The sequence below is a fragment of the Centruroides sculpturatus genome, unplaced genomic scaffold (assembly GCF_000671375.1).
Source record: "Centruroides sculpturatus isolate CEXI.00-Female unplaced genomic scaffold, Cexi_2.0 scaffold313, whole genome shotgun sequence".
NCBI lineage: Eukaryota > Metazoa > Arthropoda > Arachnida > Scorpiones > Buthidae > Centruroides > Centruroides sculpturatus.
In genome coordinates, this window is record NW_019384656.1 from 444,814 (window position 1) to 469,554 (window position 24,741).

Here is a 24,741-nt window from a genome sequence, read left to right on the forward strand (position 1 = left end):
TCTATACTACAAAGTCTCTTATCTGGACTACTTTCACCTTCCTCCATACTTCCCTTTTTATTATTTTCTTGAGCAAGGTCATCTAGTAATTGAAAAAATTTATTCCACATATCTTTTTCTCTCTTTCTAGTTTTTCTTCTGAGCAACGGCGTGTTATACGCTCCTTGAACTCTTCTTTGAACTTAATCATTATGTTTTTGGATGATATACACTCTTGAAGAAAGAATTTTAGTGAATCCCATTTACTGCTATAAATTAAACTTTCACAGGTATCCTTACCTTCATGGTAAAAAATGATTTTCTTTTTTCTGCAAGAGTTGCATCTTTCAAAACTAATGAGATATTTTTTTTATCTTTAATCTTAAACAGTTTTGATAATAGAGACCCACTAGCACACTTATCTATAACATATCTTTTATGGGCTGTAGGGCTTTGTCTCCAAAATTCCCCAAAAAGCTTTTGATAATCATAATCTTTATGGCCCTCTATCACTTTATCAGCCATTTCTCTCAAAAAATAATGGCAATCCTCTTTGGAAAGAAAATTCAACATACGGTTTGATGTTTCCATAAAAAGACTTTGCAATGGCCAACCCAAAAAACATTTTAACACTTTATAAGGGTAGCTTTCAAATACTTCTGTTTGCTGCGCTTCATCCATTTGTGAGAGTAAAAAACATAAAACATCAGCATAATCTTTAGGAAGATCAGTACAGATGCTGGCAGAGCTGCAATGTCTCTCTGCTATATATCCTGCAGTTCTTACTAAAGACTTTTTTCTTTCTTCAGGAGTCAATCTTTGTAAAAGATATTCTGTTGCTACTTTATTACCTCCAACTGCTGCATATTCGAATGCATATTGATAAGGAGAGCATTTATGCCGCAACCTTCTTTCAATCATATTATCCATCGTAGCCACCTCGCCCTTTATATCACATGTCCAAAGAACCACTAATTCCTGCTGTCTAATCTTTCTTGAGTCTTCTTCACTATAAAAAGATTTTCTGAGATTTTCAGGCATCTTGTTCCATAATTATGGAATATCATTCTCTAAACAATAAATACATGCCAATTTGTAGCATATGGTAATATCTAAACTCTCATCCTTAATTAACGCTTCTGCTGTTTTCTTTTTATGTACCGTCCCTTGTGGTGTCCAACAAAGCTCACTTGGTAGATCTATACCAGGATAGCAGTTTTCATCATGATATTCCATCCTTTTAATATTTGTAAGCCTATTGGCTTAATAAAACCCAATATTTCATTTTTTAAAGGTTCTGGTTGTGAAAACTGTGGTACTTTTTCTATTACTTTGTCTTCTATCTCTTGCCATTTTTTCTTCTCTTTCACTGCCAAGTAATGGAAAATAGAACTTTGCCATTAAAGCCCTAGCATCATCTTGATTCCATAACATGGTAGCTATCTTAACTAAAGCTATATGCTCAAGTGGTGGCATTAAAGTGTAATTCATTATTTACCCTCTACTGAAATACTTAGTGTATCCTAAAAAAAAATAAAGAAAAACATATTTTATTCTATTGTGGTATCTTGAATAACACCCAACTCAAACCATGTAGATTTACTCACATCAACTTTTACTCAAATTCTAAGGGGCATTATAGATGTTTTCTAAATAAAGCTATAGAAAGATATCTGATCACAAATAACACTATAAAAAGCTTTTAAAACATGTTTCTATTATCCTAAAGCATATCTACAAACTTATAAACGAGCTTAACTCTTGCACTTGGTTAATTTGACTTTAGTTTCTCAATTTCACTAGCAGACAATCTGGTTAATCTAGCAATAGTAGTGGCATCCATGCCATCTGCATGCATTGCTTCCACAATTTCAATCTTCCCTTCATCAAATTTTTGGTTAAGGCAAGATAAATTATCATCCTCATTTTTCTAAATCCAGTCATACATAGCCTGCTCTTCTCTAGTCCAATTATATCCAATCAGCTCATTATAAGCTTTACCGATAATTATATCACTTCCCACTATTTTTTTAGATCCTCTTCACTAGTCTCACTTTCATATTTAAAAAAGTAGCACCATTTCTCAACTATATTTTCTAATTGATCTTACTTTGTTTTTGAAAATTTCGGAAGCTCTATGAAAGTAAAACTAAAATCCTTCAGGTCATGTTTGAAAGTTTTTGTATCAAGAATAACGTGATCAGATTTGTACTCTGACTTATTAGGAAACAGAACAAAATCAGTGATAGCAATAAAGATAACTTCCCTTAAGTCTTGATACCTGGCACCTATGCCAGCTTGACTTGAATAAGCCTTAGCAGCATAAAATTGTGCACGTTTCTCAAAACCACTTGTTCTAGCAACTTGCATTTCACAAATAAATTTTACATCGAAAATACTTTCCTTTTGAGAAGCGATTTCTGGGTCTTGAATCAGACTGAGAAAGGTTACATTCTCTATTTTAGCCCTACCAGTACGACCCAAGATATCATTGAGAAAGTAAATGAGAATATCTTTATTGTCCTTGGTACCAAAGATATGCCTAAAGGCATAATTGTTTCTTGGACCTATAAATTTTGATAAAGCCATAGGACATTTACTTAAAAAGTACTAATAATTATACACTATTTTTTTACAAACATTCAACTTTGTCTTTGCCATAGTAAAAACAACTCTATAAACACTAAATATATTTTTATACAGCCCTCCTTTTTATTCTATTGTGGTATTTTGATATCTAGGTAACATGGCATCTTGGATTACACACACTCAAACAAGAAAAAGCAGTTCAATGAGTAATAAAAGTTAAATTTGCTAACCAGAAATTGCTGTGAGAAAAGCCTACCAAAGCGTGTGTTTTGGATTACAGAGACGAATTTACATTGTTATTTAACATACAGCAAACCAACTATATATTAAAGAAAAAGCTTTCCATGTAGATTCATTTGCAATCAACTTTTATTCAAATTCTAAGGGGTATTACAGATGTTTTATAAAGCTATAGAAGATCACCATAGCTGATTGCAAACAACACTATAAAAACCCCTTAAAACACTTTATTGTGTTTCTATACCTCAAAGCATGTCTGCAAACTTACAATGAGCTAATTAATGAAGCATAAATTGTTTACTAATTCATGTGCATTTGGTTAATTTGACTTTAATTTTTCGATCTCATCAATTGAAAAACTGGTGGATTCAGCTATTAAGTTGACAGATACGTCAGCTTTAAGTAGGTTTTTAGCCACAGCAATTTTAGCCTGTCTTTTGCCCTCTGCCTTACCTTCCTGCCTCCCTTCTTGTTTACTTTTTTCTTCTCCAACCCTAACGCCCTCATCAAATTTTTGAGCATAAGCAACTATCTCATCTATTAAACGTTTTTTCATTTGCTCATATGCTAGTAATTCTTCTTCCAACCCATTAAACTTATTCATCTCTTCATAAGCTCATTTTATTATTACGTCACTACCTACTATTTTATCTAAACCCTTCTGTGTGTATCTGAACCTCTTCTCTTGTTTCTGCTGCATATCAAAAAAAAAAACACCATTTTTCTACTATATTTTCCAGTTGCTCTTCTTTTGTCTTTGTAAATTTTGGTAGTTCAATGAATACAAAATAGAAGTCCTTTAGGTCATGTTCATTGGTATTCTCATCCTGATTAGTATGATTTGATTTGTACTCAACCTTATTTGGAAAAATAATACAATCAGCAACAGCCATAAAGATAATTTCCTTGAAGTTGATATTCATCTCTCTGATCAGCTTGACTTGAGTAGGCTTTAGCAGCATAATACTGAGCGCACTTTCGAAGTCTTTGGTCTTAGTGAACTACAATTCTATAATATACTTGGAGCCTAGAGTGTCTTTACAAAGAACATCAACAATACTCTGCTTTTTAGCGGCAATCTCAGGGTCCAAAATGGTAGCTAAGAATTCAACATCCTGAATAGCAGATAAGCCAGTAAAGCCTAAAATAGCATTCAAGAAATGAATGAGGATATCTTTATTCCTCTCAGTACCAAATATTCTCTTAAAAGAATAATTGTTTCGTGCATCAAGAAATTTAGAAAGGGCTATAACAAGTTAACCTATAAAACATTAATAATTATACACAATTCTGAAGAAACATTCAACTAAATTTTAAACATAGAAAGTGACCGCAACAGAAGGGTTTAGAATAGCATTTTATACTTCAAGCATCCTTTTTTTTTTTACCTCTTTTGGACCATTGCCACTATAAGTGCCATTTAAACCCTAGCAAATGGATGTCATGAATTTAACAGCTTCAAAGGACTATTTTTAACACTTTTTGGTGTATAAAAAATGAGCTAAACTTACCATCATTTGGATTAACGAGTTCAGTGAGTAACAATTCTATTAATTCAGCAATGTGTTTTTGTTTTAGCCTGAGTATAGCTTTACAAAGAAGTTACTTGCTTACCTTTGCCACCTACTCCAGTTATTGTAAAATGAGGCACTTGGTTAAATGCTGTAACGTTTCTTTGTGAAAATTTTTCTAAAATTAAGGAATTCATTGGAAAACTTGAGGATAATTCAGCTATGATGTCACAAGCAAAGAATTTGATTTCATGTAGAGATTTATATGATGAACTGCATGCAGTCCACTCATTCAAGTGTCTTATTGGATACATTAATTAAGGAACTTGGAAAACAAAATTTAACAAAGGAAGACCAATGCAATATTTTCCAGAGAGCTTTAAACCCCTTAGATGAATTTGCAAAAGAGAAGCTGCTCTCTTTTGCAAATTCACAGTACTGTGGAGTTGTGTAAAAATCTACCAACTCCAACTCCAACTCTTCCTTACCATCCGACTCCTACTCCGACCAGGGGCAGACTTGTTACTGAAAGAGACCCGAAAATTCTGATGTTATCATGTGACCTCAGAATAAAAGATTCAATAAATAGAGTTCTAATAAAGATTGGAATAAAAAGTTTCTACATTCTAAGCTAAAAGACTCCTCTAAGTCAGTGTTCCGCAACCTTTTTCTACTTGCAGCACACCCATGACTCAACATGGCACACCAAAATGTTATTCTCCTCAAAAACGTATGATATGATACTATTAATAGAATTACGTAATGCCACTAACCTATTATTATTATTGTTATTAAACAGACAACAACACCTGTGAGCAAATTTTCTTTACATATAATTTCTTAGAATACATAAAAATGCATGGCTTGTAATAAAGAATAAACAAACATCATCTTATTTCATCAGTGCTGTGGTAGAGAATGAAATACAAGCATAAGGAACACAACAACTGTGATAAAAATATATAAATAAAATTTGAAATTAACAGAATATGTAAAAGTTCACGTCACACCTTTTACCATGTGACGGCACACCGGTTGCGGAACACTGCTCTAAGTAATGACACAGTCAATATATAAATTTGTATTTGATAATTTTTACTTTTCCGGCTGTTATATATAACAGACAGAAAGTGTAATGCTCAGTCAAAAAATGACCCCTCCCAAATTTTTACATTTTTGGACTCAGGACACCTTGAAATTTCGAGATATGCAAAAGATTCAAGATTTTTTTCTATATGTGTGGATGTTAGACTGTGTGGGGGGGGGGCATGATTTTGTTCACCCTATTTGAAGCCTAATAATTTCTGTGGTCAGAGTGGTTAGAATCAGAGTCAGATGGTTTAACACAGGAGTTAGTTATTAAGTGTCAGAGTGGTTGAACTAAATCGTGTCCCCATATACATTCTAACATCTTAGGCGAGAACACCTTAATGGGTTTTACTGTACTATTATAAAATGGCTAAAAAGCTTACTTTGAGGGTAAAGATGAGTTTTATTTTATTTTTTTAAATTTTGAACACTAATAACGAGTAAAATATTCATTAATTAATTAAGAGATATGACACATGACCACTTTTATGTCTTCACCCTGTCGATCTTTAAGAACTAAAATTTAACAGTATTAATGCCCCTTTATATGCAAGCTACAGTGCCACATTTTGTTTTTTAAACTTTACCCATTCTGAGATATTGTTTAATATCTCAAAACAGAAAATAAAGAAATTAAATAAATTAGATGCCAACACACACATGTGTGCAAATTTTTCTTCTTTTATTGACTTTTTTGGGGGGTTCAGGAGGTCTCCACACGTAGATTTGCAAAAAAACATGGAGAGTCAAATTTGACACAATTTCAATACTTTTCCATTGTATATACACAGACTCTGATTTCTTTTTACGTCCCAACTTGTTAAAGTTGGGAAGTAAACAGGAGTCAGAATCAGCGGATTTTTTGACGACTCCGACTCTGGCTAAAACACTAAAACTCCACAGCCCTGCTAAGAATCCAAATGTGAAAAAACTTATTGACTAATAATGAATAGGACTTTCATATTAACCCTTCAGACTGTCACTGTGTTTTGTTTTTATAGATTAATGTTTGTATGTAGTAAAGTTTATTTAAATATTTTTAGGTAAGTGTTATACTTTTAAAAACTGTAAACATTTCAGTGATATCAGATTTATTACAATCAAAAAATGATGCACTGAAAAAAATCCAGCAACAAGTTGCTTAACTTTTCTGACAACATTTAAAACTGTGTGTGTGTGTGTGCAAGTAGAATCATCATTAAGTTTGAGCCTGCTCGAGATATAGCACACATCCCTTCTCTATTGTCCTATCCTCTTGACCTTTAACCACCAAAATTTAATAGCATCAATCCCCTAATACACAAACCTCACTGCAAAATTTCAGAAATTTTGAAAAAAGTGCAGACATTATTAAATTAATTAAGCTTCAAAGTGAATAAACAAAATTGTGACACACACACTAACATTCATACATACAAAAAGAACAAAAATTTGCATTTCTTGATGTTTCCATATCCTGAGTCCAAAAATGTAAAAATCATGAGGAGGGTCATTTTTTGAACAATTGCCTTACTTTGTTTTATTTAACAGAGCCAACAAAGTAAAAATATATAATTTCAAACAAAATAAAATTGTTTGTTTATTTAAAAATTAAACATTTTAGCACTATTCAATGGCAGTTTCATAGTGCCAACCAAATTAGCACAGCATGAGCTAACAATGCTTTTGCTTATTATGGTTGTAAAAAGAAATTTGCTTCCCAGATATGTCAAGGCCATGTCTCTCAATACCTGGCTGTCCCCATTAAGAGCCAGGCCAAACCTACATTGGGCTTGAAAATGGCCTTTTTAATACAACTGAATGGAAAGTTTTAAAAAATCATAGCAGCTTATGGCCCAAGTTGTGATCAGTCATTTTCAAATTAGAAGTTACAAAATGCATATTGTGGCAAGCTGAATGTCAGTTCATATGGGTTGTTCCAAGGTGGCTCAGATTTGAATCAGGTCCAGTTATTTTAAAATTTCAAGTAATACTGTGTTTGATCTCTGTTTGTATAAACTGTATCATGGTAGCTTACGATCCAAATTAGAATAAGCTTTTTTAAATTTAATACAATACAAAGAATTTGTACAGTGGGTGATCGGTTAATTAACGAACATAATCCGTTCCAAGACTTTGTTCGCTATCTGAATTGTTCATTAACTGATTATTGATTTACCATAGATTTTTATGGGAATTTGATTCATTTGTTCTGGAGACCCCAAAAAATAAAAAATATACACTTTCTTACTACGTTTATTTATATGTAATAATAAAAATACATATATACACAGTCTTGCATTTTTATTAGACATGATTTTTCAGTTTGTGGGGGTTGAAAAATCTGTCTAACGTCGATTGCTTTTCTCTCTTCTTCAGGATTTTTCAGAAGTAATTAATAGCATTTTAATTGTAGAGATCCCTAAGCCTATTAACCTCAACCTGGTTTGGATGCCATTCTAAGACCGTTGTTCTGGCATCCTCCCACTTCTTCAAAAGATCTTTAATAGCAGATATCGGCATTAATCCTTTTTTTCAGAATAAAACATATCTCACCAATGTTCTTGGTGTTATTCATTCAAGTTCTTCTGTCGTCAGATCCGTTTCAGGTTTCATTATGAGCTCTTCAATGTTCTTTATTTCTCAGATGTGATTTTTGTTACTCCTTTAGCTGCTTGAGTCTTCTTGATTATACTGTATCTTACATAAGATTGAACTGCGACCTACTGTAGACCTGTTCAAGTCATACTGCCCAGCAATATCAGACATCTTCTGCCCACTTCCTACCTTTGCTATTATACTCTCACCTTTCGAAAATAAAAACAGATGCAGAACTTAATGAGTGCCTGCCCGAGAGTCTCATGAATACTATAAAAGAAAAATAAAAGGCTGAAATTACAAGAGAAAGATTCAAAGTTCAGAGTAATACTATCTGATCAGTATATACTGGGTTGAGTGTCAATGTTGACATCTCTTGTGCTCCGAAAAGTTTTGAATTGTTGCCTGAAGATAAGGAAAGACCAATTGGTATTCATTATTTTATATTGCTTCTTCTTGTGTTTGTTCTGTGAGGTGTCCCTTGTCCAAACATAAAAATTTTTTGTGAAAGTGTTCGTTATCTGATTTGTTTGTTAACCAATCACCCACTGTATTTTGTTTATTAATTTATTTTTCTCAAGAAAAAATAAATTACATCAAAATAAGGTTAAAAAAAATAATCACTTAGAGAACAGCACATCAGAAAGTCAGGACTTGACCAGTCATTACTGATAAGAAAAAAAGTATTTTAAAAATACCACAATTAATTGTTGAAAGTAGATTATCTTTCCAACCAACAGGAAAGTTGAGATAGTATTTTCAAATTCACAAAAAACTATTTGAAAGATGTGATCACTTGCAACAAAAATTCAAACATAATATTTAAATAGTTGTTATTGTAAAATTTTTATAATAAAATTTATCAAGAACATTTTATATAATAAAATATATATACAATAACTTCAGCAATGTTTATAAATTAAGCCTGTGAAATTTTAATTATTGGTAATATAAACACGGTACAGGATATGGAATTATTGATGAATTATTGGCAATGTAGTCAAACCAGTATATTTTCTTAATAATAGAATAATTCAAGGATAAATAAAATTCCTTCATAATATCTATTAAGTGAATGATTAACTGATTTCTATATTTTAACTTGCTTGCCTTGTGTTTCAAGTTAAAATATATCTTTCCTTCTAAACTATTAAATGTAACCTGTGATATTTAACTTCTGCATTAATTATCATCTTTATTTTTAATGATTAATTTTTTCCTAAAAACTTCCAATTTAAAAGTTACAGAGAATGTTTATAATTAAGTTTATTTCTCATTCATGAATCTGACTGATAATTAAAAGTTCAAGTGCGTACGTGCTTTAACTTTATTTTTAACAGATAATAATTCCGAAAATGAATTTTCAAGGACGAGAACGATTTTCAATAGAAAATAAATAGATAAAATATATAAATTATGTAATTTACAATCATTCTATGTAAAAAATGCATTAATTTGATATAAGTTCATGCATCAAGACAATGATCACACAAATTTGAGTAAGGTGAGCTTCCATCAAACCAGTCTTCTATGAAAGTTTCTGTAAAACTTACTCTTAAGTCACACAAAATTTTTTAACTTCAATGTTCTTGAAAATGTTTACTTAATAAAAGTTCACACCATACCAAGGCTTATCCATACACAGCAGTAATATTGAAATACTCGAGGACCACATCCTAAGTGCCACATGCTAGACTACAAAACTGCTCAAAAGTTTCATATTTTATGTTCTGCCATCAAAAATAAAAAAACTGTACTTTCTGTTTATTCTTTTTTATTCTTAAACACTATGTAGTGTAATAAATTCAAACACTTGATGATTATCATTATTATAACTAACTAAAGAAACAGTTGATACGTGTTTAAAATACATGTTTCGGGCATAACACCCTCTTCAGCCAACTAAAATTATATCAAAAAATACACACAGTAGTAAAAGGTTAAAAAATATACAAGTGGTAAAGATATTTTATAACATACCTTGAGATTATTTATAAACTGGGTATCATGGATGAATACATATTTATACAGCTTATACATTTATTGTCTTAGTTGTTTCTTTTTTGGATGACAAAATTAAAAGATAGATGTACCGTCAAGTACAAGGTATTTTGCTTACATCTGTATTCATTCATTGTTAAGATGCAATATGATATTAAATTTCAAATCGAATTCTATCTTTTATTATTATATAAAAAATTCATATTTACTAAATAAAACACAAATAGATATATCATTGTTAGTTTTACTTTNAAAGGAGTTATTTTAATGGATTTTACCATTATTTCTAGTTGTCAATATATTTAGTTTTTTTCTTCTTCCAATAATTTATTTGGACAATTTTTTTTGCTATTCTTATCCTCATAATATTTTCTCAAACTGGTTCATTGTCCTGAAACAAAAAATATTATAATCAAGAAATAATATCTCATGGAACAAGTTTTTTTTTTATGTATAGGATTGGGAATAAATAATATAACTAAATATTGTATAAATATATAACTATAGGTTAAATTAACACCAGTTAACACCAGTGTTTCAAATGGTTTTTATTCCTTTCTTGAAGCATACACAATAGCACTCCGTACAACATACAGACTTATTTTTTGAAGCGAAAAATTTGTCCTCACACTGCTTGAATATGCTCATTCACAAAAATCATTAAATGACAGATTATGAAACAAATATGCTTTACATGTATTACCTTCCAGATTTCATGCAAGTTAAAATTTTAACTCTGATTTCATTCAGTTTACTTCAAAGAAAGAAGACAACCAGTGTAATAGCAATACACCTGGAAAGTAAGATTTCATATGAAATGTTTATGCTGCATTTTAATGTTACATAAATACATTTCCAGTATTAGAATTTAAATTATATCCTAATGTGTCAATAAAAATATTGAACACAGGGTTCGTTCAACAGATATAAATCTGAGTTTCCACAATAAAAAAATTTTAATAAAAAGATTAAATAAGTTATTATAATATTAATTTAAAGTTACATATACATATGTGACACGCGTATACATTTCAAAATAATAGAAAAGACTAGATAATATAAATTAATGATAATATGAAACTTGTCAAGGTAATACATGTGAGTAGCATATACTAAACATTTTTTTTCCTTTAATTCAATAAATGCAATTAGAAAATTTTGTTTTGGAAAATGTTAGCTTCTCAAATTTTCCAAATTTCAAGCATTGCTTGCCAATTTAAGCATGCTCAAGTCTATATTTTTAGAATAAGGATCTTTTTCTTAAGGTTACATACACGCATCCTGTTAGTAACATTCTAACAATTATTATAGAAACGATAACAAAACTGAACTTTTTCATATTTCAGACATTTTTACCTAATTAAAATTAGTTGTTTCTGAACTTAAAAAAAGGCTTCAAAGCTTGAAATAAAATTACACAAAATACTTTAGATACTGTAGTAATTTTCAAAAACATCTTAACACACAATAATAATTCCATTAATACAAAATCATGTTTCCTCATTGCTTGCAGCCAATGTCACGAGGAAAACTGTATCAATGCTAAAAATAAATACTAAAATGCAAAAAAGTATTTAAAATAAAAATTAAGCAAATTAATTTTTTTAAAATTTATACATAAATTATATATATAATTCAAGGTAATATTTTTAATCTGGAATGAATTTAAAAGGCATAACTTAACTTTTTAAAAGTAGCATTTAAACAAAACAAAATAAATTTTTCTATTTCTTCTGTATTAAAAAAATATCTACTAAGTTCTTTTCTACTGTAGAAATGTGTTAATAAATCAGTATTATGCATTTAATTTTAAACAAATTTCAATCTGTATAATAAATTATTGACATAACATTGTAACTGTTTATCAAACAAATTCCCAAAGGGAAAATGTCATTATTTATGACAACAGAAAATTAAGAATGTTACTATTATTTAATAAATTAGATCTTAATCATGTTGTAAAAATTGAAGAAATAAGAAAAAGTTCAATTTTTAAGTAAAAATGTAGATAAATAATGAAAACAAAATTAGTAAAATACACACAGACAGTATTAATGTTTCAATACATTTAACTTTGTAAAGCAGTTATCGGCATTTCAAGCAGTATGATGCAATCAATCTTCGTTATTTGATTATGCCATGCACACAATCATTCATTGTTTTTTGCACAGTGTTTCCTAAGGAACATGTCACATATTCTTGCATACAAAGACTATGTACAGGCTTTTACAATTCATATGCAATTCTACACATATTCAAACATTAGGAATTATTGAAACATTTTTGTTATTTGTATCAACAAGATTGGCATTAAATATAAACTTCAAGAGAAATAATAAAACTGTTATTCTGCTGAAGAGGCCACCGTCAAACTGGAATTAACAGACTACTATAATCCATATAAAGTTAAATATGTGGGGTTTGTAAATTCAATTACAGGAAAGGGGGAAAAAAATCACATCACCAGTGGCAGCCAAATGACCACAAACCTGACATTTTTAATAAATTTTATACTTTAACTAGAAAGTTTGAACTGATCATTTCTATGCATAAAGAAAACAAAACTGGACAGGAAATTAAGTGACTAAATTGTGATACTAGAACACATATAGTGTTTGAAACATTAAGAAATATCCTTTTATTCCAAAACTAGAAGCATATCAATGTGGCGGAGGAGGTTCACTAGATTTATTCCTATCGTCTACTTGTCTTACAACTTTCCTACGAGCAGCGGATGGTGAAGTACCACTATCCCTCCCAGTAGTAGATCTATTACGACTACTGCTTAGTCCATCTCTAGTCGGCAACTGTTGTAGGTGACTAGGAGCACCCACCCTATATGACTGAGAATTTCCACTCAATTGCAAATTTGTACCACTGCCACCTCCTCTTCTACCAGATTGCCTTAAAGAGGAAGATCCCAGATTTGGAGACCTGCGTGATGTGCCTGAAGACCGTAATGGCTGGTTGATCTGAGACGGCTGACCCAGTGTTTGATGTAATTGTGAAGTTACTGATTGGTTCTGCTGTGTAATACTACTGCATTGCACACTATCCTGTGAAACTGAATTTGTAATTTCATCTACAGACTCATCTTGATTCACACCTGCAATAGCAGCTGATTGCAAGTAAGAAAATTCACTGGGTTCACTTCCTAAACGAAGACCTAATTTCTTTCCAATGGCATCCCAATCTGGAGTATTTGCAAATTGTTCAGATAATGAAGTCAATAATAACTCTTGAACAAATAAACTACGATCAGCACTTTCTATTTCCAAATTCTGCTGTTCACTTTCGGAAAGAGAAGGATCCATACATCTGTATGAAAAAAATAATAAAAATTAACACAAGCATAAAAGCAAACAATTCTGCATTTATAAATATATTCCAATAATGTTAACATTTTAGGGTTCAACAAAATTATTAGAACATTTTATATAATTAATGTATACAATTTAACTTAAAAATTAATTTTTTTGTATTCCAATAACCTTAAACTTGAGAACTTCTGCAACTATATTGCTCCATTTTTTTTAAAAAATAAGTACAAAATAAAGTTAGAGCGAAATAGTGATAAAATACTTTCAAATCATTACTGATATCTAGGAAGAACCCTATACTGAACCTTTAGGTAACACAATACTGAAAGTGAAAAATTAACCAGTTATTTTTACAAAAAATATTTCACAGGATAATTAGCATTCTGATGTTTATATACTTCTCTCTTCTGCACAATATGATCCATTTTCCAAAATAAAAATTTAATAGTCACTGTTTTAAACATTGTGAGGAACCTATGACAAATATATTTTTACTAAAATCTGTGTTTCTGCACTATTAAGAAATTTCTTCATTATTTCCAACAGTCAAATAGGCTAAAATATGATAAATAACATAAGAAAATTACTCTGCAAACCATTGTTTGAACTCACACTTCAAAAAGAATTTTGTTCTTGTGCCTGTCTTGATACAAGGGTATTATTGACTACGAAGAATCACTTTTTTTGTGTTTTGAAAAGTAAAAATAAGAATTGCTACATTAATATATTTCTTTCTCTTCATTTTTTAAAAAAAATCTAGCAACTAAAGAACTGACTAACTAAAAGTTGTCAATGTATTGTCATGTTTCAGTTACTACACTGAAGATGCTTAAAAATAAATCAGATAACACAGAAGAGTTTACATAATAAATTTATACAGTATATATTATGCATATACATGCAATTTAGTTTCTGGTTTTTAGCAATATCACATTAAACTCAGTGTAACTGAAAAATATTTAATATAAAATATACTGAAGTCAAAATATGAAACTATTCAAATACCTAGATAATAGAAATTGTGATGATGCAGAAGAAGCTATTGCAGGAGAAGGCGTGGGCTCTAGGACAATAGTGCAATGTGAAAGAACAGCGCCACTGCTACCAGCAACTGCTCCACCAGAAGAGGCACCTGAGTTTCCAGTAACCATTCCGCTTCCAATTTNCTAGATAATAGAAATTGTGATGATGCAGAAGAAGCTATTGCAGGAGAAGGCGTGGGCTCTAGGACAATAGTGCAATGTGAAAGAACAGCGCCACTGCTACCAGCAACTGCTCCACCAGAAGAGGCACCTGAGTTTCCAGTAACCATTCCGCTTCCAATTTGAGATTGTCTCCGTGGGAGACGGTCTAACTGTTGCCGAGCTGCCTGAGCTTGTTGGCGTTCTAACTGTAACTGCATCTGGAGTTGCTGAAGTTGTGTAGTGGTGGTGGATGCAGTTGATGACTGAGCAAGATTGGATGTTCGTCTCACTCCAGACAGTTGAGAAAGCAATTCTGCTATAGGATCCATTNTGTACTTTCTGTTTATTCTTTTTTATTCTTAAACACTATGTAGTGTAATAAATTCAAACACTTGATGATTATCATTATTATAACTAACTAAAGAAACAGTTGATACGTGTTTAAAATACATGTTTCGGGCATAACACCCTCTTCAGCCAACTAAAATTATATCAAAAAATACACACAGTAGTAAAAGGTTAAAAAATATACAAGTGGTAAAGATATTTTATAACATACCTTGAGATTATTTATAAACTGGGTATCATGGATGAATACATATTTATACAGCTTATACATTTATTGTCTTAGTTGTTTCTTTTTTGGATGACAAAATTAAAAGATAGATGTACCGTCAAGTACAAGGTATTTTGCTTACATCTGTATTCATTCATTGTTAAGATGCAATATGATATTAAATTTCAAATCGAATTCTATCTTTTATTATTATATAAAAAATTCATATTTACTAAATAAAACACAAATAGATATATCATTGTTAGTTTTACTTTATACTGTCATCTACCACTTTTACTACGCAGTTCCATACTAATTAGCATATTTTTATATCATAAAGAGGTTAGTTCATGACTGATTATAAAAATTATAAAAACTAAAAAAATTTTTAAAAACTATATAATAATTCCTTCAATTTCTACATTTTTACTTATTTTTACATTTTTCAAAATTCCTTTCACAATACCCTAAGCCAGGCATGGCCAACATACAGCCCGTCTAATGAATTTATGTGGCCCGCGATTAATCTTTCAATATTAGCTACTCAAGTCCGAATAGCTCAATGAAAAATTCTGATGTCTAAAAAAAAAAAAAGTCAACAACTCACTGTGCATTTAGAGTTAACCCTCCATTACAAATCAACAATGTGAAAAATGTATCTGTAATCTCTATCTACAATTCAGTCTCTACAAGGTAACACCACAATGAGATCTCGCACCACCTCAAAATCTTCCTAGAGCAGCCTCTAGTTCGGCCTGTGGAAAAAGTTTTCTTTCCAATTCGGTCTGGGGGCAAAAACTGTTGGCCACCCCTGCCCTTAGCCAATTTTCATTTATTTTTATGCTTAAATTTTTATTTATACAGTTTTTACTTTTAATGATTTCTACACTTTCTTTAAATTTTCTGTTGTATGTTTCAGTTTCTCTATGTAAAATTTTTATATTATTTTGGTCTATATTGCAGCTAATGTGCAGTGACCGTGGAAGGCAGAACTCGGTCTGTGATATTTCAGATCTGCTACATGTTCTTTAAGTCTCACTTTTAATTTTCGTTTCATTTCTCCTATGTAGAACTTGGTATCATTACAGGTACACGTGATCTTGTATACTATGTTTTTTTGTTTCTTCTTGTGGTTCTTTCTTTTTCTTCGTTGGTTGTTTGGCTTTAATTCTAGACGATAGTTTTTCATATTTTGGTGCAAGTTTTAGGTTGATCTTTCTTGTTTCTTTATCTATTTCTTCGTACAATCCTTTGATATAAGAGAAACTGATGTACAGGTAACCCCCGTATAGCACAGCACTTGTATAGCACAGATTCACTCTAACACGGTTTGAGAATTGGGAACATTCCATATAACATGGTGCTTTTATAGCACTCTAACACGGTTTGGGAATTGGGTAAAACCCTCGTACAACATGAAATGTAATAAAGAGGTGTTCTTTTATACCTCTGCGCGAGCATTCTAATTGTTTTCGTGGCTACTTTGAATGCTCTTTCAACAAATAATCCATTTAATGGTTAAATTTTACAATTGGGACCCTTCTTTTACTTCTAAAGCTCATTTTAGAATTATAGATTTCTCCATCACAATTAGGGTTTCTCATTTCCCGGGAAATTTGCCTCCAGCGGGATTACGGGACAAATAATTTCTTTTCCCGGGATCCTGGGAAATTCCGGGATGAGATAGTAAAATAGAATTTTATATGAATAAAAAAGATCATACAGGAATATCATAAATTTGAATAATTTANATTTTATTAAAATAATGATTATTTAAGCATTTACGAATAATATTATAAAGAAACAGACGATTTTAATCCAGAAATTATTTAATTATTCAATTTTGTAGCAAGTGATGTGAAGTGCCTATAGAATTTACATATATTTGCCTTCATAATAGATTATCTTAAGATAGGTTTGCTCTTCCACGGCATCTTCTACCATCAACAGTGCAATACATTTGTAAATTTTCTAAAAATTAATTTTCCAAATTTATATAAGCCACTACTTCCCTTGACAAAATTATGAGATAGTCCTATTGTACGGTAGGAGACATCACGCTAATTAAAAATAATTATTTAGCCCCTTTCTTCCAGCTAAACACTTCATGTATGGCCAATGTCTTTCTTGTATGTATGCATTCATGTATGCAAAACAAAGGACTAATGCAAAACATAGGGTTACATTCCAGAAGTTAGCAGAAGTGTACTATTCTTTATCATAATTAAGAAAAATATGTTTATTAAAGCAATAAATAATTTATTTCCAATCAACAATTAATTAACATCACAATTAAAAGTACCATATTGTGTGTTAATATTAATTTTAGTTAAACAAGAGTGTTTTCTTTTACAAAGTATCATTGTCATCTCAGTATTTTTATTGTTCTTGATCAGAAGTATCAGCAACATTTTCACATTTTTTTATTTTTATCATAAAGATATGTTGTTAATTGAAAATTTGTTCTTGTGAGTGACATTTGTTCAGTAGAGTACCAAGCAGCTTTTTTCCAGTATTTGTATTCAAATACCGAATTGTTTGAGTACTGAGATTGTATTTCGTTCGTTATTTTTACGAATGACATAATAATTCATAGTTGATACGTGCTTCTTGTTCTTAATTACTTATATTATTACTTTTGTCCACTTACAAGTTCTTATGAACTAGGATCTGTTATACTGAGAAAAAAGAAAAACACAATTTCCAATTAAAATATATTTATTGTAAACAATAAATGGACAAAATAACTTCCCAAGTGGACAAAAGAAGAAAAAAAAATCATTTATAGGTAAATAATATCTACAATTAAAATAGTTTAACAACACATACAAACTTTACTAAATATGAAGATTAACCTATAAAAAAATTCACAGTGATAGTCTTAAGGCCTAAAGTCTGAAAGCAATGATGATACCTGGTTGATAAGTAAGTTAGGACAAGGAAGAAAAAAACTGAACTAACAGTTTTCATTAAAGTAAATCTGACAAAAAGCACAAAATTTGAAAATTTCGATATTGTAACATAGGCAAATTTCAGACAACACACATGCTTACTTTAATAATAAAATATAATAATAATTATTGAATAATGAAGTTTATACTTAAAAATTATGAAATTCTGTACAGAGGATTTCCAAAACCATGCTAGAGTGAAATCGGAAGTTGCATTGTATGGGNCTTTAAACAAATTTACTGTAATTTAATCTTCCTTATGGAAGTTTTGTTATTGGACTATAATATTTTGTATGTATTACAGGTATTCATTTTTAAAATGCATTTTAAATCTTGTTATTCTAATTTTTATATACAATTATTGTTATTTTAAAACTGCTATACATTACATAACATGAGCTAATATATAATTCATATCAATAACTACAAATGCCATTAACAAACGGAAAATAAAATAAAATATGAAATAAACATAGTAAGAACAGCATATTCTACAACTGATGATATCAAAACTTTATCAAGTGTTTTAAGAAATAACAGCTTATTCAAAACCTTATCAGATAATAAGTTTATTACATTTTGAACTTTTAACAAGTTTTGCAGATAATAGTACCGATTCTGAAATTTAGGAGTAAAACATTAACGTAAACAATGGTTTATATCAAAAACACATCATATTGTAGCAAACAAAGGACAAAATTATAGCAAGTTGAAGTATGCTCAAAAGTTTAACAAGGTGTTTCATGTTTAAACAATAAATAAATTAATCAATCAATAACACAAGACACTATAATTAGTCTATGGCAGGTTAACACTCTTGAATATTTGTTTGCATACAGCACGTAATTATTGAAGAATAGAATCAACTAGATTTTTTACAGTCCAAATCTATTCTCAATGCACATCAAGACTGTCAAGTAACTTTTCTGGGATTTTCTGTAGTGTCAGTCTTCATAATTTTAAATGCTTTTTTCATTTTGGTTAAAAAAAAATGTTCCAGAACTTTCATGTGTGTTTCAGCATTCACATGATCTTTTAATATGCATTCTAAACCAGCAGCTGACATACACACTAACTTTTTCTTGGAAATTTTAGAGAATTTTCAGCATTGAGAATAGAAGTGGTCTTGGCTGACAGTGTATGCACACACATTGGTCATAAAAATCACTCTCTCTCCAGATGATTTTATACTGTCCAATTTAAGTATTGTTTTGCCCACTGAATCCATCATCTATGCTGAGTGGGTGTAACTTAGAGTTTAACTTTTAGCACATGATTGGAACCTCATTTCCTTCAGATGGTAAGTTGTTAGCATTATTCTGGAGTTAGAGTCGGTAAATTTGTCCTATTCCGGTAACTCCAACCTTAAATTTTATTACTGGTAAAACATGATAAAAAAATATTTTAAAATTAGCATCTAAAGAAATTTCTTAGAAAATGAACACTGATAAATTTAGAGGTCAAAATGATATTCATCTATAAAAGCCATTTCACACTAACATTTTATGCATATTGCATGTACCATGCTCTATACTTTCAGAAAATAGCTTTTATTAATTTAAACAGATATGTTCACATCACCTATAGCTATATCGTCTATATAACATACGCTGGGCTCAGTACGTTTTTGGTATAAAAAAAAATGAAACAGTGTAATACATTACTGACTTTGCATTTGCAAAAATACATCTTATATATATATATAAACATGGACGAGTGTGTCCCTATATTTCACTTTTCCGCCAAAACTACACATCGCACATGAATGGTGTTTGTATGTGGTAGTAGCCCCAAGTCTCCATTCATACACCAGGGTGGTTGCGTCTCAATAGCTATAACAGTGCGAGAGGTATGGGCTTGAAAGTGGTTTTCTATTTCGAATGTTATGTTCGAATTTGTTTGAATTTAATTCGAACAATATTCAAATTTGAATTCAAACATAAAATTTGAATATTGGTTCAATTATAGAACGATTGTAAACGTTCCAGAAATGTTGAAAATAGTTTGTTTCACTGGACGTAAAAATTCTCTAATTAGTCTGGAAATGGGGACCTAATTCTTACATTCTGTGAAAACGGGTAAGATTGGCTATAATGTAATTATCTTCATCTTCACTATCGTTACTTTTTGTCCAGCGAAGCGGGCCCTTGCAGCTAGATTCTAGATTACTTAGAAAAACAGTCTTTTATATATATAAAAAAAAAAACTATATTACATACAAATGTACGAACAAATAAAAACCCAGCGAAGCAGGTTCTTGCAGCTAGTATATATATAAAATTACTTGTCCTGACTGACTAACTGATTTATTCATCATCAACTAGAGCAAACTGCTGAACCTAGAGGTGAAATTTGGTACACAGTTAGGGTATGTTGTGAAAATGCACACTAAGAAGGAATTTTTCAAAATTTCCCCCACGGGGAGAGGGAAAGGTTTAAGGCTTAACCTGAAGAACAGCTTTTACTGTACTATTTTAGATGCAATTTTTTGTTTTCAACTATGTTTATTCTTCATTGAGTACTTAGGTATATTAAATTGATAATATTTCAGACTACATATAAATAAACAACTAACGCACACCGGAACAATATAAAAATAACTTATCTCTAAACCTATAACCGATGTGAAAGAATTTCAATCGCAAACGTTTTCGGACACCACTGTATCCTTCTTCAGGCAATGTTCTATTCGTAACACATCGTTACTGCCCGTTGTCTTTGGAACGCCTTTCAAAAATGTTCTTATTTCGAGTTCCGTTGGGCATCACGCGCTTTTTCAAACCGAAATCTCAGTATCCACGTAACGATCTTTTATTCGTACGATAGAATTACGTAATTTTCGAATAAATTTGTTTTAGCGTGTCATAGGTGGGAGATAACACGCGCCCTTTTTTCCTTCCGCCTTCTAAATAACGATGTCGATTAATCTGAGTCTCCTTTCCGTAATAAGGCTTGCCATGCCAACGATAATGTCATCTCATCCTTGTAATTGATGGGGGTTGCCGACTCGTAGGCTCTGCATATCTCCATTTGTTCTAGCCACCTAAGTTGGTCTACATACGACGTCGTGATGAGAAGTTTGGCCCTCGTGAAGTCCGCCGATATCTCCGGGTCCGATGCATACACCGATAAAGCCGTGCTACATCTATTGTGCTCGATGTCCTTTTGGTGCTCCTTCCACCTTACTCCGACTGCCCTTTTTGTGGCCCCAATGTATACCAGCTCCTTGTCACATCTATGGTCGGTGAGTGGCACTGAATACACCCCTGGCAGCCTATCCCGACTAGGCTTGTCCTTCTCATTACGTATAAGAGGAAAAATAGATGGACATCTTCTATATGCTATGCGTATCCCTTGCAGTTTCGCGATTTTATGATAAACAGTAGTCAAGATCGGGTTGTAAGTAACCGTTACGATGCGTTGTTCTTGTTGTATGCCATCCTCTCTATTGGTAGTACAAGGTGGTCCTACGTTGTTGTATTGCGTCGCCAATCTCTGTATTATGTTATGGAAGCCGTGTATGTCGGCTACTTTTTTGAGATATTCCATCTCTTTATTTAATGCCCTCTTAGTAGAGCAGTGCGTGTAGGCCCTTTTGACAAGCGCCCTAAACGCTGCCACTTTGTACCCGAACGGGTCGCATGAGTCCGCTGGAATATACGTCGGGAAGTCATGTTGCTTCCGATACACCGAAGTNGTAAGAAACAAGAAATTGATCTAAAGTTGATTGTCTTACTCTTTTAATCAAAATTTTTCTCAAATGCGATAGCACATTGTCGTTTATATTGCGTTGTCGTTTTCTAATGCCACTATGACTTTTTTCTTTCTTTGATGCCATATTGATTAAATATATAAATCACAAAACTGAAAAAAGAAGTATAGCACAAACACTCGGAAAAGCAATGCTTAACTCGCGCATGCCTAACACGAACTAAAATTTGACACAAAATACCGTTACGTTCGTTATCCGAGACAAAATTTTTGCAAATTAAAAGTTCGTTAACCGATTTGGTCATTAACCAGGACGTTCGTTAACCGGGGTTCCACTGTATAGATATTTTGATAATGTCTGAAGATAACAATTTTGATGGCCAAACTAGGAGATAATTTGTAATTATACTAGCAAAAATGTTTGATGAATGCAGTCTGTTGCTTATGTTACTTATTAATTACGATGTTTGATCTGTAGTATTGATCTGCAGATATGTTTTATATTAAAAATATTTATTAAATTAAAGTTAACTTCTAAAATTTTCTTTAAAGTTTTGTCTTTATTGTCAGAAATTTTTACTAGAATATTAAGTTAATTAATTAAAGTTGTTTAATTGATATTAGTTGTCATTAACAAATTATTCTACTTAGAATAGTTAAAGATGTATAGAAAGAGGTTAAAGGAGTATAATAAATAAAAACCACAGATTCTCATTACTAAGACTTCAAAGGTTTGTGGTTAATTTTGAATTAACCACATTCCAAAATTTAAAGTTTGCTTTAACTGTACAAAATAAATTATGTTTAATATATGCAACCAAAAAACTACTTTCACAATAAACTTGAATCTGTCATCAAATTTAAACCAGAAATGTTATCATAGAATAAATTAAATTATTTTTTCAAATTCCAAAAGTCACGAGTTCAATTTTGAAGACAGTTAAAAAACTTCAGAAATGTTTATCTTGATAAATAGTACTTTTATTAATTAAGAAATCCATATGTTTTTGACTTGAATTAAATTGTATGGCTCACTTTACATTCAAGAACACAACAATGTATGGAGAGAGAGAGAGAGATAACATAGGCAAATTTCAGACAACACACATGCTTACTTTAATAATAAAATATAATAATAATTATTGAATAATGAAGTTTATACTTAAAAATTATGAAATTCTGTACAGAGGATTTCCAAAACCGTGCTAGAGTGAAATCGGAAGTTGCATTGTATGGGGGATATCCCCAATTTTCAAACAGTGTTAGAAAAAAAACATTGTTGTAGAAGTACTGTCTTAGATTGTAAATTAGAGTAAACATGATTATGCTTTTAAAAAGTTAGTCTTGCATAAAAATTAAGAAGTTATAGTGGCACAAACATCTTATGTTAGTATTATGAATTCTCTTCTGAAACAATGCCATACTGCATGTAGCATGGCAGCTGAAATCTTGCTAAGAAATAACAGGTCATTCTCTATACAGTCCATCTATTTCTTGCATGAAGGAGCAATTGTCAGGAAAATATTTTATCTGTAATAAACAGTTATATATCCTTGTTGCTGCATTCAAGCTAAATAAATTTACCCCCCCACACAATGCCTCAGCAATTAATTACAAGATCAACACTGAAAAAATGGTGTATCAGTGAAAACCTCATTGGATACAGGAAGTTTACTTTATTGTAACATTGAGCATGCAAACTTATTTTCTGACCATGCTTTTATGTATAACAAAATAAGCAAATAAAAATGTAAAAATTACCTGCTATAGGATCCATTGATTCCCGACTGCTTGGAGAGAGAGAAGATAAGCCACTTGAAGTAAACTGCATTTGCGACCTACGTGGTCGAGCACTACTCATGCCCCTACCAGGATGAGGTATTCGACGAACTTGACGAGAACTAGAGGAATCATCGTAATAATGTTAAAGAAAACTAGTTTTTATCCTTTATACAAAAATAAAAATCATCATCATTATTGAAAAATTTTAACAATTCCACAGAAAACTAATGTACAGTTTGTTGAAGTAGTCCATTCAATAACTGCTTTATTTATTAGAGTAAATTTTAAATATTGGTTGAGAATTTAAGTAAAACTTTTATTCACCATTAAAAGACTAATTGAAAATTAAGCACACAAACATACTGTTATAGAATACAGTGGAACCCCGGTTAACAAACTTAATCCGTTCCGCGATTCTGTTCGTTAACCGAAGCAATTTTTCACATAGAAATTAATGCAAATGCAATTAATCCGTTCTAGTCTTCGAAATTTTTGTCATTTTATTAGTAATATAGAATAATTTTCTTTGATGAAAATGTAGGAAAACGTAGTATCTATAATTACAGCAACAAACATATAAACTGTGTTTAATAAAATAGCACTGTACATACCTTCGTTTGTTGTAGTTGCTGGCAGAAAAGTGGTGATATACGAACCTTAATGCTTAGAAAGGGAATCCTCTCCAAAAAAAAAAATAATGGTTAGCACTTCATCGGAAGATTCTTCGAGTCGAAGTCTCTTTCGGTAAAAAACCCACCAGTGGCTAAGCGGTCTTTGTACCTTGAACACGGGGAGTTTGTGGGTTCACACCTCGCTCAGACGGGCTGGCCACGTGGAGTTTTCTGGGATTTCTCCAAGTCTGTAACCCCTAAATAGGGGCCAGTTTTCCTTAAAAACACCGCCCAGAAGGCATTCCCCCTAGTCAGATCGCCCAAGTGTTGCATTGTCATAATTTAACAAAGAAACAAACTCTTTGTGTAAGAAACAAGAAATTGATCTAAAGTTGATTGTCTTACTCTTTTAATCAAAATTTTTCTCAAATGCGATAGCGCATTGTCGTTTATATTGCGTTGTCGTTTTCTAATGCCACTATGACTTTTTTCTTTCTTTGATGCCATATTGATTAAATATATAAATCACAAAACTGAAAAAAGAAGTATAGCACAAACACTCGGAAAAGCAATGCTTAACTCGCGCATGCCTAACACCAACTAAAATTTGACACAAAATACCGTTACGTTCGTTATCCGA

The 24,741-nt window shown here is 31.3% G+C and overlaps 2 protein-coding genes across 2 annotated transcripts in view; both read right to left on the reverse strand.

Annotated features, from left to right (window-relative positions):
- Positions 1-136: 136 nt before the first annotated feature.
- LOC111626461 lies at positions 137-1,020 on the reverse strand. The gene has a single exon (XM_023369838.1). The coding sequence runs from the start codon at positions 1,018-1,020 to the stop codon at positions 256-258; it is 765 nt and encodes a 254-aa protein (XP_023225606.1). The 3' UTR covers positions 137-255.
- A 9,474-nt stretch (positions 1,021-10,494) lies between these two features.
- LOC111626451 (E3 ubiquitin-protein ligase KCMF1-like) overlaps positions 10,495-24,741 on the reverse strand; it is a 59,263-nt gene continuing 45,016 nt past the window's right edge. Inside the window, exons 5-8 of the mRNA XM_023369822.1 lie at positions 23,470-23,623; positions 14,600-14,803; positions 14,312-14,438; positions 10,495-13,304 (exon numbers count right to left, since the gene is read on the reverse strand). Of these exons, the coding sequence (XP_023225590.1) occupies positions 12,647-13,304; positions 14,312-14,438; positions 14,600-14,803; positions 23,470-23,623 (1,143 nt within the window). The 3' untranslated portion in view covers positions 10,495-12,646. The remainder of the gene's footprint in view (positions 13,305-14,311; positions 14,439-14,599; positions 14,804-23,469; positions 23,624-24,741) is intronic.

Coding starts and splice junctions, on each gene's coding strand:
- LOC111626461 (XM_023369838.1), bottom strand. CDS start 1,020: ATGCCTGAAAATCTCAGAAAATCTTTTTATAGTGAAGAAGACTCAAGA.